The following is a 16,534-nucleotide window of genomic DNA, read 5'->3' on the forward strand; positions in this document are numbered from 1 at the left end:
CGTTATGAATTGCATTAGCTTGTCGATGTGAAAATGATTATCAGACAACATAACATATTCACACTGCAGTACTACCAGCTGTCTATCCATGTGTCAAATTCGCGACAGCCAGTTGAATCTTTTATTGCGGCACATGACTTAGCTTGGCATATTTTCGCAGCGATATCCCAATGTTCGATTCGATTGTTCGACCAACATTTACAATTAATAGTTACATAACATGATATACTTTTTATCTATGACAAAAAACACGATATAATTATATACGCGAAACAATTTCTTTGATCCTGTGCTCAAGCTATAGGTACAATATTGTCGATATAAAATGGTCTACGTGTATATAACTGAAATATCAATTTAAAGCAATATTTAAAACAATTTTCTTGGTCTTAGGAATTTGTGCTATCGGTGTAGGTAGGTTCCTTTTATTGCCAAAACGAAATGCTTAGTATTGTTGTATTTCGGTTTACAGGGTAAGTGAGCCAATGTAACTAAAGATACAAAAAACAAAACATTAGTATTCCACAGCTTGGTGTTGCTTTGATGTGAAGAATTATTGAATTTGTTTTACGAACAGTCTAGGGTCTGCAGTAACCACTTATCGTGATAATCTTGTTTGTCTACCTTACATAGGTAGACAAACAAGATGTATGTAATAAAATTTTCACTAACTAGCATCCATATATATCTCAATAACACTTGCCCATCACTTTTCGATGACTTCGTCTCATTTTTGATCCTGGATTCGTTCGTATATGTATTTCACATTACATGCATATATGTGAATGCTATGAACAAGATTCAGTGATATATATATAAGTATATAAGGGCGTATTTTAATAATATAAGTATAATAAATAAGTCTTTATTAATTTAGTAAGCGTACCTTGAAAAATAAATATTTTTCTCAGAGCAAAATAAATATGGACAGTCAATGCAAATATTAAGTTATTTGAACGCATTATATAACGGTGTCCTTTGAAATTGGCTTCATTATTAATATTTGTGTGAATGAAGAAAATAAATTATGCAAATACGATGTTACGATACGCTAAGTTAAGAGCTTTTGTTGAGGTCATATATTAATATTTTTCCAAATTATAAATTTATATAATGTATTTGTTTCCACTCGCGATTTTCTCATATAGGAGAGGGCCAAGTGTCGAGTACTTAAAGTTGTTTTTTTTTTAGACTACGTTTCTGTATCATTTGAAAAGTATATGCAAATTTTTTTTACTAAATGTTTATAATTAATAACGAAGCATTCCTCTTTATCGATAGAATATACGACACGGAGATGTTACCAATTAAAATACTACCTTAAATTTTTTATTTAATATAAAAACACTATCAAATATATGCAACTAAATAAACTAAATCAGAATAATATTACGTGCGGCTCCAGCACTAAGGTACTTTCAAATTTGAACCAGTTATACTTTGTGTAGAAAACCCTTTGATTTATAATGAGGGTTGAACTTACAACAAAAGCCATACTGCAACTACTAAAAGGGTTGTTTATTTCACTATTCGGCAAACGTCGCTCAAAGCGTTTTATTAGTGGAAAAATTAATTTAAATATGTAAGCCCAGTTTGTTTGGCGTGGAAAAATTCAAGCAGCTCTTATCGCGGCCGCCTTTCAAAGGCTTTGAGGGAGATTTTTTTTTTACTCATTTTACTCTTTATTAAGTAATTTCTAGTTTAACATTTGCAATAAATTGAAACCAGTTGAGTTTTTTTTGTGTTTGAATAGAAACTATTTAATCGTTACATTTTTAAAACGAGTAACTTATGAAGCAAATAATTATAGGTTACATTTATATTTAAAGTATATTAAGAACTAGTTGTTGCCTGCGTCTTCGCTCGCGTTTTAGGGGTTAGTTATCACGTGTTAGGCAAACAAGTAGCCTATGTCCTTCTTTGGAGATCGAGTTTGTTTCATTACAAATTACAAATTTAATCAAATTCAGTTCATTGGTTTGATAGTAAAAGAGCGACAGATAGACAAGCACAGTTACTTTCACATTTATAATATCAATGTAGATAGATAGAATAATAGTTCTTTATAGAGCCGTAGGTGGAACCGTACAATTATTATTTTAATAATGCCGATGATCCAAGCTACTTTAACATCTAGGTAATCAGAGTAATAAAACCTTCGTCAGTTTTCAAATCCATTCCTTTATCAACTCTTAAACTCTTAGTTCCTTTTGAATCTAAACATCGGTCATTGCGAGGCAATATGTCATTCTCGATCGGTAAAGCAGACTATCGCTTATACTGAGCACACGAAAATAGATCTTAAGGTGAATTTAGCCTTTTTTTACCCCGACTGTACAATTTTCCGCGCCAATTCAAATCAAAATATACTTTATTTAAGTAGGATTTTACAAGCAATTTTTAATAGTCATTTTATAGAACTATGTTAAAGTTACTACTTTTTCGAAATATAGATTCCAAGCAGAAATGACAAATAACTGAGTAGTTAGTATATACAAAACTACGAACGCCAATAAGGAAATTTTGTTTTTCAATGACAATACATGTGTTTATCAAAATAGATATAACAAAAGTTACAAGTATTTTTTATGCTTTTGGTTGGTGGAAGACCATATGAGCCACCCGTTGGTATGTGGTCACCATCGCCCAAAGAAATTGGCGCTGTAAGAAACCGTAACCATTACTTTCATCGCCAATCCGCCACCTACCTTAAACAAAGATGTTCCTTGTGCCTGTAGTTACACTGGCTCACTCACCCTTCAAACCGGAACACAACAATACCAAGTACTATTCTTTGGCGGTAGAATATCTGACCAGTGACACCATAATACACTTAAATAATACTTTGCACGAAGGTTGCACGAAGCCCTACCACCAAGTATTATTGAAGTGTATTATTTATTAAAGAATTTAATTTAGCACATATTTTCAATCACCAATGAATATAGAATTTTATGTATGTAAGTAATGCTTCCATTTTTAATGACGGAATTTTCATGGATTTTCATACTAACATTAAAAAGAGGTAAAATTAATTTATTTTGTAATATAATAACATAATCATTGCTTTATGCAAGCATGTATCGCATAGCAATAATACAGACAACGCTCCTCTTATAATTCCTCACGTATATTCGGAACAAGTGCTTTGTTTGTCTTCGTGTTCTAGATAAGCGGCAAGCTTGTTGACCAAGTCTCCAGCTATCGATTAGTTTGAGGATGATCGCACTAGAATAAAGGGAGATGTGCAGAGCATTAATCAGAATCTACTTATTTTAATTAACTGGAAAATGAATAGTTTTAAATATAGGCTGATTAAAGCCAAGATGGTTCGGTGGTAAGAGCACGTGCATCTTAACCGATGATTACGTATTTAAACACAGACAATAACCGGTGAATTCGTATATGATGAAGTGGTGTGTTTTCATCATGATAAAATCTGCATGTGTATAAATTTAGTTAAATGTTGCCACATGCGAATAAGCACAGCTTATTGTCTAAGGCCTCAGTCCAACATTGGATTTATACAGACTGTTTCTTTACCTATTTCATACATTCAACCATCCAACCACTACTGTAAAAAGTAATTTATTGTTGTATATAGTTTTTTATTTTTTATTTCAGAGATAATTAGAAGAAACTTATAACTTTGTTAATATTAAGCTAAGAACATAATATACATATAACATATTTATGTGATTAGTAAGGCGGCCGAGCAAATAAGATGCGTTATGAGCGATCACCTTCGCGCTGACTGTAAGAAGTATAAATCACTTCTTTCGTCGTAATTTGTGCTACCTATGGCATACTAATATCCTTGTTATATCTAAATATTACAATTAATATCACTAAGATTTTTGGCGGTATAATGTTCATCCGTTATCATCATTTTAAAAAAAAATAACCTGTGTCCCGTGCGACAGAAGTGATAACTTAAGCTATTTAGTATTGAAATTGTTATTACTAATGTTTTACGTGTATTTATATGATAACGTAAGGGTAAAATTAGAATTTGTGTATGTATATCATATTTCTTTTTATATTTTCTTTTCTTTTTCGTTGTGTTTTTTTGTAGATTAATATATATTAAAGTTTATTTATTTTAAATTTTATTTAAACTTTTTTTGCTTTTATAGTCGTGTCGTGCCTTCAATAAAATTTCCTGTCCTTCTTTTTCTTTACTTCCTACAATTTATTAATTATATTCAAACATTTCGAATGCTTTCGTTAGCTGAACTTAATTTGATCTACACTCAGATTGCACACGTAGTTTAAAACTGACTTCCAATTAATATATGATTAAGTTCAGAACTGACTTAAATTGTATGGCAAAATTAGTGACTAATTTGTTAAACAAACGACATCATCGAGGCTTAACAAAACCCGCTTCACATGTCATACTTAATTATGTTATATGTATTAATGAACGCTGTCTGTATCGGCTTCACAAGTGTATTGAAGTTTTATACACGCTCCGTGAAACGGGCCATTGTAGCGAACAGCTTATTTTTATAGCAGTTTTTTTATAGAGGTATTAATAAAATTGTTTACCTCTTTTGCAAACTTAACCTTAATCCTTTATGTGTATATATTACAATAAATTGTTTTTTTGGGTCATTCATATTTTGAAAATGAGTTGAGACAACAGTGTAAGTGAGATGACAGATTCGTATTATTTAATTACAATGCATAATCAATTTGTTAATTTTCATTACTTAGTATAAAACAAAGTCGCTTACCGCTATCTGTCCCTATGTATGCTTAGATGTTTCAAATTACGACGGATTTTGATATGGTTTTTTCAATAGATAGATTGATTCGAGAGGAAGGTTTTTCTATGTAGTACATAGACAATAACGTAATGATACAAAAAAAAAGTAGTATACTTAAAATCAGCATTGCACCAGCTAGTTATAGATAAAATGCACAAATTTACTAAAAAAAATAGCATGTATATTTTAGGCAAAATAGACATTCTTAAAAATATTTACCATTCTTATTATCATTTTTATAAAATCAATTTTGATCATTATATAAACGTGAAAAATAAAAATAAGCAGAAGACACCAAGATTCCGACTCCGGAAAGTCAATAAATCCCTCAAAGGCGGGGAAGATATACGTTTCAATTATAAAATTCCGATGTTATTTTTAAATTTTGCCAATTATAAATTGTAAACAAAGATTAATTTAAATCAGAATATCAGAACAAAGAAAAAAATCATTACTTGATAAAAATGCTTTGTGTTAGCCCGTCTGGGTACCTATTCAGATATTCTGCCCTAAACAGCATTGGGCACTGTGGCATTCCGGTTTTAAGGATGAGTGAACCAGTGTAAAGAAACAAGTGACATAATATCTTAGTTCCCAAGTTTGGTGGTGGATGCGCGATGTTGTGGTAAATATTTCTGACAACGCCAACATATTTAAGCGCTTGTGACCATTTGACGTCAAGTGGGCCATATTCAGGTCCATACTGCTACGAATTACTGATAAAAAAGATGTGAGTCTAATAAATACCACTATTGCCACTATAAGGAATGTTATGTATGTATGTATCAGATCTTGTTACCGATTCTTCTCAATATAATATCCATACCGGCCCAATAGTGGCTTAGCACTAAAACTAATCTTCTAAAATTACTATTGAAAGGTGTGAGTTAAGCATTCAATAAACTGTTTACGATTTTTTACTCCTGATTCAAAAATGCTCGAGCCTTCTTGAATAAGATTTGTAGTATAAATATTTTCACAACCGTAGTCTGGAATGCCATTCATGTTGCATTTATACGAATGATTGGAAAACATTATTTTCGCCGCCCAAAACGCAATTTATAGCCGAGTCGAGGCTTTAGAAGGTAAATATAAAAGTATCAGATTGTTGGAGAATTGATTGTAAGGAGTATGGAAATGTAGGGGAACATAAATTTGTTCAAGGAAGATAATAAAATCGTAACCACAAATGCGTACATTAGATATATTGAGAGTGTTCATTCCTCAGTATTTTATTAGATGGAAAGACTACCGCGTTTGTTTAGTAGCCTGCTTATATAAAGTCGACCATGAGCTTACGCTTACACAATAGTACCTCGAATAGCACGTACCCTGACAGTTTATTGCGTGTTAGATTGGTCGTTTTACTGGATTGTGAGTGATGGAATACAGATGTCATATTATATACTAGTAATGGTTCCCGCGACTTTATTCGCGATTAAATTTAACAAAAAAAGTTATTGTTGTAGCCTAAGCTACACCTGATTACAAGATATATCTACCAGTGAAAATCCCGGTCCGGCTGTCTTTGAAATTAGCCAGAACAAACATCTTTTTGTTCCGCCTGTCCCCCTAGAAAGTCAGACAATATTATACCATAAATTATACCCAAATCAAATTATATGGTAAATATTAGCACGATTGATACGTGGGAAACACGTCTAAATATAATTTGCCAGATATGACAGTTTTTTGTCATATATAATCACTTTTTGCAAATTATTTTCTTGTGTTTGAAATTTACCCTGAACGTATTTCGATAAGCGCCTTTAGTAAATTTATAGGTCGAAATAAAATAAGACAACGTTGATTTATTAAGCATTTTAGAAGACCGCTTCATCATACAATTAGACCGTTATATCATAATCACAGAGACATTCAGACTCAATTTTTTATTCACAGAATTATTGTTCCTCACGCAGAACAGTCTCAAATTGCTTTCAATAAATAATGCTGCCCCATCAATTGCCTCGCCTCGTAATGAAAGTCGCAATTTGTTGTTCTCATAAACAAAATCCTCCTTTACAAGGCGAGATAGCTGATTTTACAAGCCCGTTGCTCCGACTAAATCCCCTTTATAGGAAAACCGTCTTTACATATATCTTCGTCGGTTCTACTAAATAAAAGATTCACTTTTTTAATAAAGTTAAATATCGCATAAATATCGCCGGTTACTTAAATGGCTGTTCTACTTTCAATTACTTTAAAATAAAATGTTTAAATTTTATATATGCATGCCGAGTGAGATTAAATATTTTCATGGAATATTGCGTATCAAAAAAATCATATCCTTCGAATATGTATTCCATTTTTAAGCTGTATTTTAATCGGTACTTTTAAAATATATGTTCCATATTTTCTGCAATAGAAATAAATTCTACAAAATGTCATTTAGTCTTAACTTGCTTTCAAGAAATAAAAGTAATACAATTTTTATTATTGTTACAGAGAGCATCGATAAATCCGGTGAAGATCCAGTCGTATCAGCCCTCAGGCCTTATGGAGCTCCAGACGAAGACGGATATAAAGAAACAACACCAGATATGTTTCAGAAATATTTCGGGAATTACTCGGGAAACATAATTCCTAGAGACACAACAAACGATGTCTCGTTGTTAGACCATTTTATAAATGTAGAACATAGTTATGACAACGATACACAAAGGATGTCGTCAGATGACATAAATCCAGAGGCGAACGTCAAAGACAGTATAGTTAATGATACAAATAATTCGGAGAATGTGACAGTTGTGAGACCGAGTGTACACGAAGACGTTGTAACGAAATTTCTAAGATTAATAGAAACACAGCATTTGTTAGGCGAGAATTGCACTGCTGGGACTCATCTCAATTTAGGCGAGGGAGTCGTAGATAGATACGCTCAAGAAAGATTTCGAATAGAAGCTGATGTAGCTGTTAATAGAGCGAATATGCTGACCAGGCTATGGAAGTACGCGGGGCCGACAGTGATGCATAACGAATATTTGCTTCACGCGAGCGTATTTTCGATGGTCGAATTTGATGATGACGTTTTCGCTGCTGGCAATTGTTACGATCAATATCAATACAAGGACTATCAACTTTTTTGTCCATTTGCGTATCGGTTACCCGAAGGTCCGATATTGGCGAAGGATCTGGCTGTCGAATACAAATATTTGAGCAACACCTCCGAATGGTTTTACATAGCCCGCAAGAATGCCGAGCGCGTGATTCGAAACCACAATCAGTTTAGGAGAGGTCAGTATAAGTTATAAGAGCCAGCGTTTTAATTATAAATGTCAATTTGTTGTTTTGATGGAATTTATTATTTAAAGTGTTTTAATATAACTTTTTAATTCGTAACTTTAATGGTGCAATTCAGTATTTAATGAAACAAGATTTTTTTTAATTCATAAAAAAAATAATAGGTACCAATAACACAAGCACTTTAAATATATTGACAAAGAAGCGGCTAACATGCGTATATTATTTCCGAGTTTCAAATTAATGTTATTAAACTGGCAGAGAGGCGGGCTAAATATAAAATTTTCTAATGTTAGACTTTTTACCGCATTTAATGCATCTGTTCAAAATCGAACAATAATCCAAATGTTACACTTAGTAATTATTAATAACTAGTATTAATTAAATTCGAGATAAGATTAATCAAATGCTTAAGTAAGAGTAAACATCATATCTTTAGATCATTTAATGACAATTTAATAATACCTTCGCTTAGTAATGATGATTTTTTTATGTAATATATTCAGTTATTTCTAAACATAGGCCATCTGATGATATGTCAACGTTGCCCATAGACGTTGATACTAAAAATCACGTTAACCATCCAACCAATTGGAAATTCATGCGTTATATCCCTTGGACTTGCCGAAATTGGCTCATTCGCCTTCGAACTAGATAACAATAGTCATTATTGCTGTTTGCTGAGAGATATAAGTGAGTAGTCAAATATTTGTCCAAAATACATGTTCTATTTAAATTTATTATCTTGAGCTATTACGCTCTTGTAGACGATTCAAATATCTATAAAGTTTATTTATTAAAATTATATAACAAATTATGTTTCAAATTTAATTTTATGCATTTGACTTAAAGCATCTTAGTGACCTCTCGTAATCAGCTGGCGTTAGTAGCCCTCAGGGGCACCTAATTAAATTTCTCTTTGAAAGTAAATGTATTTAAAATTTTGCACAAGATTTTCTTTTTTTCTTGTATTTCACTTTATAAAAATGTGATGCTTGATTTTTATGACAAAGTTATTTTTGTCTGACTTTTAGTATTTTCGTTTAAGGCAAAAAGTCAACACAATGTCACGATGTACAAATCATTTTATAGAGAAGATAATATGGTCATATTTCACTCACTCGAAAGTGCAATACAATAATACAAAGTAAAGATCTTTGGTTATTCTGATGAGAAGCAAATTAAGTCAATTTACTTTTCATATTAGATTTAAGAAAAAATACCGATAACTAAAATTGTTGAAGTAAAAAGTGTGTACTTTATTCAAGCAGGCCTTTACAAACTTTCTTGAATATCGTTTAACAAGATTATTTAATTGTAAATCGTTACGAGATGTAAATTCTACTGAATCATCGACGAGGAATTCGATATTTTTTTTTTAAACAAATAATGTAATTTACTAGGTGGTAGGTTTTGTGCAAGCCCGCCTGGGTAGGTACCACTCACTCATCAGATATTCTACCGCTACACAACAGTACGCAGTATTGTTGTGTTCCGGTTTGAAAGATGAGTGAGCCAGTGTAACTACAGGCACAAGGTACATAGCATTTTAGTAGCCAAGGTAGTTGGTGGCTCGTTGACGATGTAAGGAATAGTTAATATTTCTTATAGCGTCATTGTCTATGGGTGATGGTGACCACTTACCATCAGGTGGCCCATATGCTCGCCCAACCTATTCCATAAAAAAAGGATCACCTGATCAACGATTAACCATTGATTGCACTAAGACATTGGCGCCATACGAAATATTTACCATTACTTAGAACATAAATGCGCCACCAACCTAAGAAATTAGATGCTATGTTCCTGTAGTTACGTTATGACCCTTTAAATTTTGCCTCAGAATATGTAATAAGAGGATATTACCTATCCAGCTTGTATGAAGCCCTACCATTAAACGCTTTCCAACTACAAAATTTCTATTAACATTAAATTTTATCGATACGTAATACAAACACTCCGCGCTTCTTTATTAGCTGTGCAAGTTTCTCTTAATATTTCGTATATGTAACAAAATATTTCAATTTATTAATTGGCAACGTTAAAAATATCTGCGGAATTTTATTACAGAAATGTGTACCGTAAGAATTTTATTGTTCGCGGAGGCGGAAATTCGATCTGTATGTATTTCAAACATTATTTATTAACCATATAAAATTGGTTCACTTAAAACGTATACCTAAATAAAATATAGCGACGACCTCCATGGTCGAGTGGTATGTACACCGGTTTTCATGGGTACGCCACTCTGAGGTCCTGGGTTCGATTCCCGGCCGAGTCGATGTAGATTACCATTAGTTTTCTATGTTGTCTTGGGTCTGGGTGTTTGTGGTACCGTCGTTACTTCTGATTTCCATAACACAAGTGCTTCAGCTACTTACTTTGGGATCAGAGTAATGTATGTGATGTTGTCTCATATTTATTTATTATATTTATATTTATATAGTATGATATGTGGAACAATCAAATTGCTCTGTTGTGTTTCGCAAAATATATTTCAGTGCGTCTCATAATACTTTATATTTATGTTCTTAAATCTAAAGTATGAGTGATCTTGAATCAGGAACATATTTGATCGTCGATGACTGTCTGCCTTCTAAATAGTATAAAATATACATAAAAAGTAAAATTCATCATTTTTTCTGGTTCACAGCTATTATTTTAATGATAAAAATAATAATTTGTTTTATTTGAGTATATTCTGAGGAGCATGAACCTTCATCTTGTAATATTATATCAAATATAAATTTACCACTGATTAGTATTGAAGTTCTACCGAGAACAACAGTATTTTTATGGAGATGTTTAACTTTAATACAATCGCAACATACATCAAATAATCATCTTTACCTGCCTTTAACTTAATAATATTCCAATCTTTAACTATAACACAGGGAGGTAAAGTAAAAAAAGTGGTTTATTTCTTGAACTAAATTTCATCAAAATCAGTTTAATGGCTGGTAAAAGAGTTAAAGTCAGACAGCCAGTGTAACTTTGGCATTTATAATAATAACTTATACGAGCATATAATACAATATAATAACATATATAAAGATAAATTTGAAGTTTATACCTACTCAAATTTTATTTGATTTGATAACAAGTTATGAGAATTCCATTTAAACTTTGTAAGAAAAGTAGTTCCTTGAAACACAGTTACACTAAGTTAGTTTAAAATAAAGTTTAAACGCTGTTGTTTTAAATTAGGTGCGGTAAACACAATATACATTTTGTTCAAAAACTAATATTTCATCCAACTTCGTATCTTTGATAATATTGCACTTACACAGCTGACGTTAGTTTTTATTCTTTTTAAATTAAAAAAAATTACAAATATCATAACAATACTTTTAACATAAGCTGTTTTTACTTTGATATAAATCACAATAAATAAGAGGTGCGGTGGATTTCGGGAGAATATTTTTGTAAATTCTGATTTGTAAAATCAATATTCATTTATTTCATCACAAACTAAAATGGAAATCAATAAACTTAGAGCTAACGAAAATGCGAAGTTCTATTAATTGAATAGCATTATACACGACTAGTGTGTTCTAGTATAACATATTGGAACAGTATTTTTTTAATTATACGTTACAAAAAAATCATGTATCATTTGTTTTGTATAGATAACGAAGTATAAAATGACACAACTTAGATATAGCATCGGCAAAATAAAACCCTATCACTTCCGAATTAAGTACGCTATCCCAAATTATCAATATTTATTTCTTGTTGAAAATGATCTTTACACAACGTAATAATTTAAATAAAACTAGTTATAACGGATTGTAATCTCGTATATTAATTATTTTGGACATCCCAAAGTTTCGAGCACTTTACAGCGTTCGTGGTCACGGGTAGACTCTTTAGTTTTATTTAAATGTGTAATAATCGCGAAAATTTAAGACTACGTAATAAGTTGTAATATCATATGACCTAATATATTCTTCAATTTGACACGCCGATTTACATGCACTTGCTTTCTCGGGTTGAACTGATGCGAGAATCTATAGCGATGAATAGCGTCGAATGGCGCGATAGGGATATATTTCTACTGGTTGTATAAATCGACAGTAACCGGTTTTATTGAATTTGCTGATGCTATATCTAAGTTCTATCGCTTTACACTCAAATATAAATGTATATAATCTTACAAACAATTTTCCGAAACATAAATTATGTCTGCGACTCATCGGGGCACGTAATTATCCTTCTTTATAATCTTATTTATTCGAAAGCATTTACAAAAAACCCTTCGGCTTAATTTCTAACGACACCATTAGCGCCGTCGTTTCCTTTGTAATCTTAACCTGATCTAGGATTTCTTTCGTATTATCGTCAAGCCCAGCTTCATCGTAATCGTCTCTATTTATAACACTAAAGGTGAAGATTGTGTCGACTCGTCTAGTGTTTTTAATTTTTATTTAAACTGCCGACGACATTACATTAGAAACTTCTAAAATTATCAGCGTTTCTTTACTATATTGCCCATGTATTATATACAAAACCTTTCCTCTCGAATCACTCTATCTATCAAAAAAAAAACCGCATCAAAATCCGTTGTATAATATTAAAGGCAGACAGACAGCGATAAGCTTGTTTATTTGTTTTGTTTAGATAGGATTGTTTCATACAATTTAATAACGATACTTATGAATGTAAAATACATATCCGATTGGCTAGAACTTGAAACTTTTTATAAGATTTGGTAACTTAGTTCCCTACTATTTGGTTAGGTACCACCCACTTATCACTGGTGCTTTGTATTGTTTTATTCCGGTTTCAAAGGAGGCGGTGACCACTTAACATGAGATTTCCCACTTAATTCACCTACTCATACCTATATCAGTAAAAAAATATAATAATTACAAACAGTTGCAAACACAGACTACCCTACATATCCTACAATAGGTAGGGTAGATTGCAAGCCGTTGCCTTTTTGAAAGCTTTATATTGTAAAATTCAATAAACAAATTTTAATTTAAAAACTGTAACAACATTTGTTCGCAACGACGTATTTATTTCCACAACGTTTTGATAACGAACAATGCGAAAATTCGTGACGAGATTATTTTTAGTATTTTTTCGGTTTCCTATAGTTCGGCCTTCTCTTGCCTGGAAACCATCGTTCTGCGATACTCTGAAACAAGTTTAGCTTAAACCCAATATATTTTTCTCTAAGTGATTTCGAAACATTTTATTAACATTACTTCAATTTAAATCGGGTTGTGCTTGCAAACATTTTTAAAATATTAATTAATACCCACCCCACCTTCAAAAAAAGAGCATACCTACTCCTTTCTTAAAGGCCAGCAATGCACCTGCAAGCCCCTCGGTGTTACAGATGTACATGGACGGCGGTAATCACTTTCCATCTGGTGAGCTTCTGCTCGTTTGCCTCCTATAAAATAAAAAAAATATACACGAAAATTCATCTTATAAAAACCCATTTAATCTCAAAGTATATACGATAAACTATTTTCGTAGATTGCCATGAAATCAATGAGAAAGTGCATATACATTTATTTGCAGTATAAATTTGCCATTATTCTCAACTTTACTGAGAGCCGTTCTGAAATGTGCTCGAATACAATAAAAAAACTGAAGCAACTCAGAATGAAAATGAAATTCAAAGAGCTTCCAGCTTTTAATTTCAAGGCTGAATGTAAGCTAGAAACTGTTCAATAAGGTATTAGTGAAGGAAATGGCGGAGCTGGGCTAGTCGATAATGGAAAAGAAATAGTAGCTGCACGTTAAGCTGTGATTATTAAGGAAATCACCAAACATACTTCCAGCATTGTATTTTATTTCTTCGTACAATACTTTATCTATTAAATAAATATGATTTAAGGAAAATCGTTTATTACAAATGCAAAGCGTTAACTGAGATTATTTTGTTTTTGATTTCATTTATAAAATAACTTTCATTCTGGCTGACTGATTCCCTATCCCCTAGTGTAAACTGTTAAATTACAAGCTATTGAAAGTTTTTATGTTATTGTATATTAATTTAAAATAAGTAGATACGTATTTTAGTGTTTATTTAGAATAATGAAATGAAATACTCCTTTAGGGGGTGAAATGTATTTTATTTCATTTGTTGTGTACACGAATGTGATCTCAACTTAAAATTTTTAGTTGATTTGTATATATATTTAACTTCAATGTGAGCAAAGCTGCAGGCAACAGCTAGTCCTGTATATTTTATCTTAGAAAATATTGAAATACATTTTATGGTGGATTTAAGGATGAAACGAAGGATTAACGTCGAATGTTTCTTGTTTTCACTTTTTCTATATTTCCGTTGAAAATATTCGATTCTCATTAAAATATTTACGTAACAACTTCACTTCTTTCCAAACAAAATGATAGAAATGTTTCGAAATATTTAATTGAAAATACAGTTTTGTTTAAGACAACGTTAGAACGGGAAAGATGAATAAAATAATTAAACAAACTAAGTAAATTGTTGCTTTGTAAAACATTGCTTTGGAATTAATATTTTTATTTTCTTAACATTTTTTTTAATAACTGACTGTTATGTCAGTGTGTTAAAAAATTGTTCAGAAATTCGTAATTAAGCGAAGGTGAGCACCAGCTTTTCAAAATTTATCTTCTAACGAGTTTTAATGATTAGATGGTCGGTACGACAATTTCTTCGCCAGATATATAGAAATCAGTACTTGAACATTTATTCATTCAAAGACAGTTGTTTTTCGATATTTTTCATTTTATAAATTACAAATTCGGTATGCAGGCTTCCATGTAGCATCCAGCATCCAAAAGGAGTTTTGGGGGTGAAATTTCTAAAGAAATTAGATTTTTTTAATGTTAGAATTATTGGTGTGAGCTTTTATTAATAAGTAAACAAGCTATTACCCACCCGTATCGCTTTCGCTTCAGACAAAAAAGATTCGACTATACATAGCCGTGTATGGTGTGTACCTGTACGTGTACCTTCAGTAGTTTTCACGTGATTAAGGACAGGCATTTCATCATTCATCCCTTAAGATTTTGTAATTAGGGTTGGGTTACACATGTATTGGGAAATGACCAAATTAAAATGTATTGGAATCTCAGATTCTAATAAACGGTTTGTTCTTGCATAATATTGACACGGCTACCGAGTTTACATAGGTTATGGCCATATGGGCTGTATATTAATATATTTACATTATTTTAATAACTCTATATGAAAACCTAAGCAAAGTTTACGTTGTAAATATTGGTTTATTACTAGTCGCAAAATATTTGCGGTTGTGTCACTAGGATCTTCATCAAAAATAGACTTGGTTGTATAAGCATGATGCCAAGTCATAAAGAATCTATCGATAGAATATAAATTCTACATCAGCTGTTGGTTAATATTTAATTCAATACTATTACATGATGTTGGAAAGGACTTTAATCAGACTATTTGAATTAAGAACGTTTTGTTCTTTCAAATTTATTTAAACCGCAGAGTTTGAAATTTATTAAAATACGAATAAAGCATAGATCTGTGACCCTTAATCAGATTTAAACCCAAAATATTTACTGTTAAGTTTTATTAAACCTAGGACGTTTTTTTCCTAAGACGTAAAGTCTTCTTCATAGAAGCTTAATAGTTTATTTAATCTTATTTATGACGTTGAAATCCTAATCGTTATTTTCCTTTTGATAAAAAACAACCTGAGCTTGTTTCAATTTTGATTAAAAAAATGTAAATGTATGTTTTTGGCACAGGTTACAACACATACACATATAACGACACCGCACACACAGAACGGGAGCCGGACGAAATCCTGTCGGTCACGTATGAGGACGGGAAATGGTCGAAGCCCTATTACGATTGCGGTGGAGGCAATATCTGGATGCTTACCTACACCGTACCCTTCTTCGGTTACAACAATGGAACGTACTTTTTCAAGTAAGTCTGATAATTAAATTTCTGACCACGTTACAGTTTAGTCTATAATAAAAAGGAAATTTATATAATCGCTTGATATAAAATATTGAGGTAATTTAAATGTTTTTTTTTATATATCTATGTGACAGTCCGTCTGTCATAGTGTATAATGCGAATCCATTGGATATAAAAAGACTACTCGGTACATAGGTTTCACATACCTAAAACGGTAACAAATTATTTCTAAATGTGTTAAAAAAATTGTATGAAATAAGAGTCTAATGTTAAAAAGAATCTACGTAATTTATTTATTTTAATAATGAACTTAATTTATGCTACATTTTGTTACGAAAACCATTTGTAGGCAATCACAAATAGACTTCACTTCTCTCAAATACTCAAGACTCAACGCGATACTAATTAAAAGTGTATTTAATTTTTTTTATCGTATTCCTTTGATTATTTATATGCCTACATAGAATGTAACATATGCCAAGATAAACTGACCGTGTAGCCACAGTACACGCACCCTGGAAAAGTAAGGCGTTTGGTGTCGAGCGTAGCTGTCACGCACACTAAGATAATAATGTCACATTTGTTTAAGTCTTTTGTATCCGACACTATACCT

At 31.7% G+C, this 16,534-nt stretch overlaps 1 protein-coding gene across 1 annotated transcript in view; it reads left to right on the forward strand.

Moving 5' to 3' along the window:
• Positions 1-16,534, forward strand: part of LOC124532922 (probable G-protein coupled receptor 158) — a 213,419-nt gene that overhangs the window by 143,130 nt on the left and 53,755 nt on the right. Inside the window, exons 2-3 of the mRNA XM_047108051.1 lie at positions 7,221-8,009; positions 15,744-15,927. Coding sequence (XP_046964007.1) covers positions 7,221-8,009; positions 15,744-15,927 — 973 coding nt within the window. The remainder of the gene's footprint in view (positions 1-7,220; positions 8,010-15,743; positions 15,928-16,534) is intronic.

Source organism: Vanessa cardui, chromosome 1 (assembly GCF_905220365.1).
Source record: "Vanessa cardui chromosome 1, ilVanCard2.1, whole genome shotgun sequence".
In the NCBI taxonomy this organism is placed as follows: Eukaryota; Metazoa; Arthropoda; class Insecta; order Lepidoptera; family Nymphalidae; genus Vanessa; species Vanessa cardui.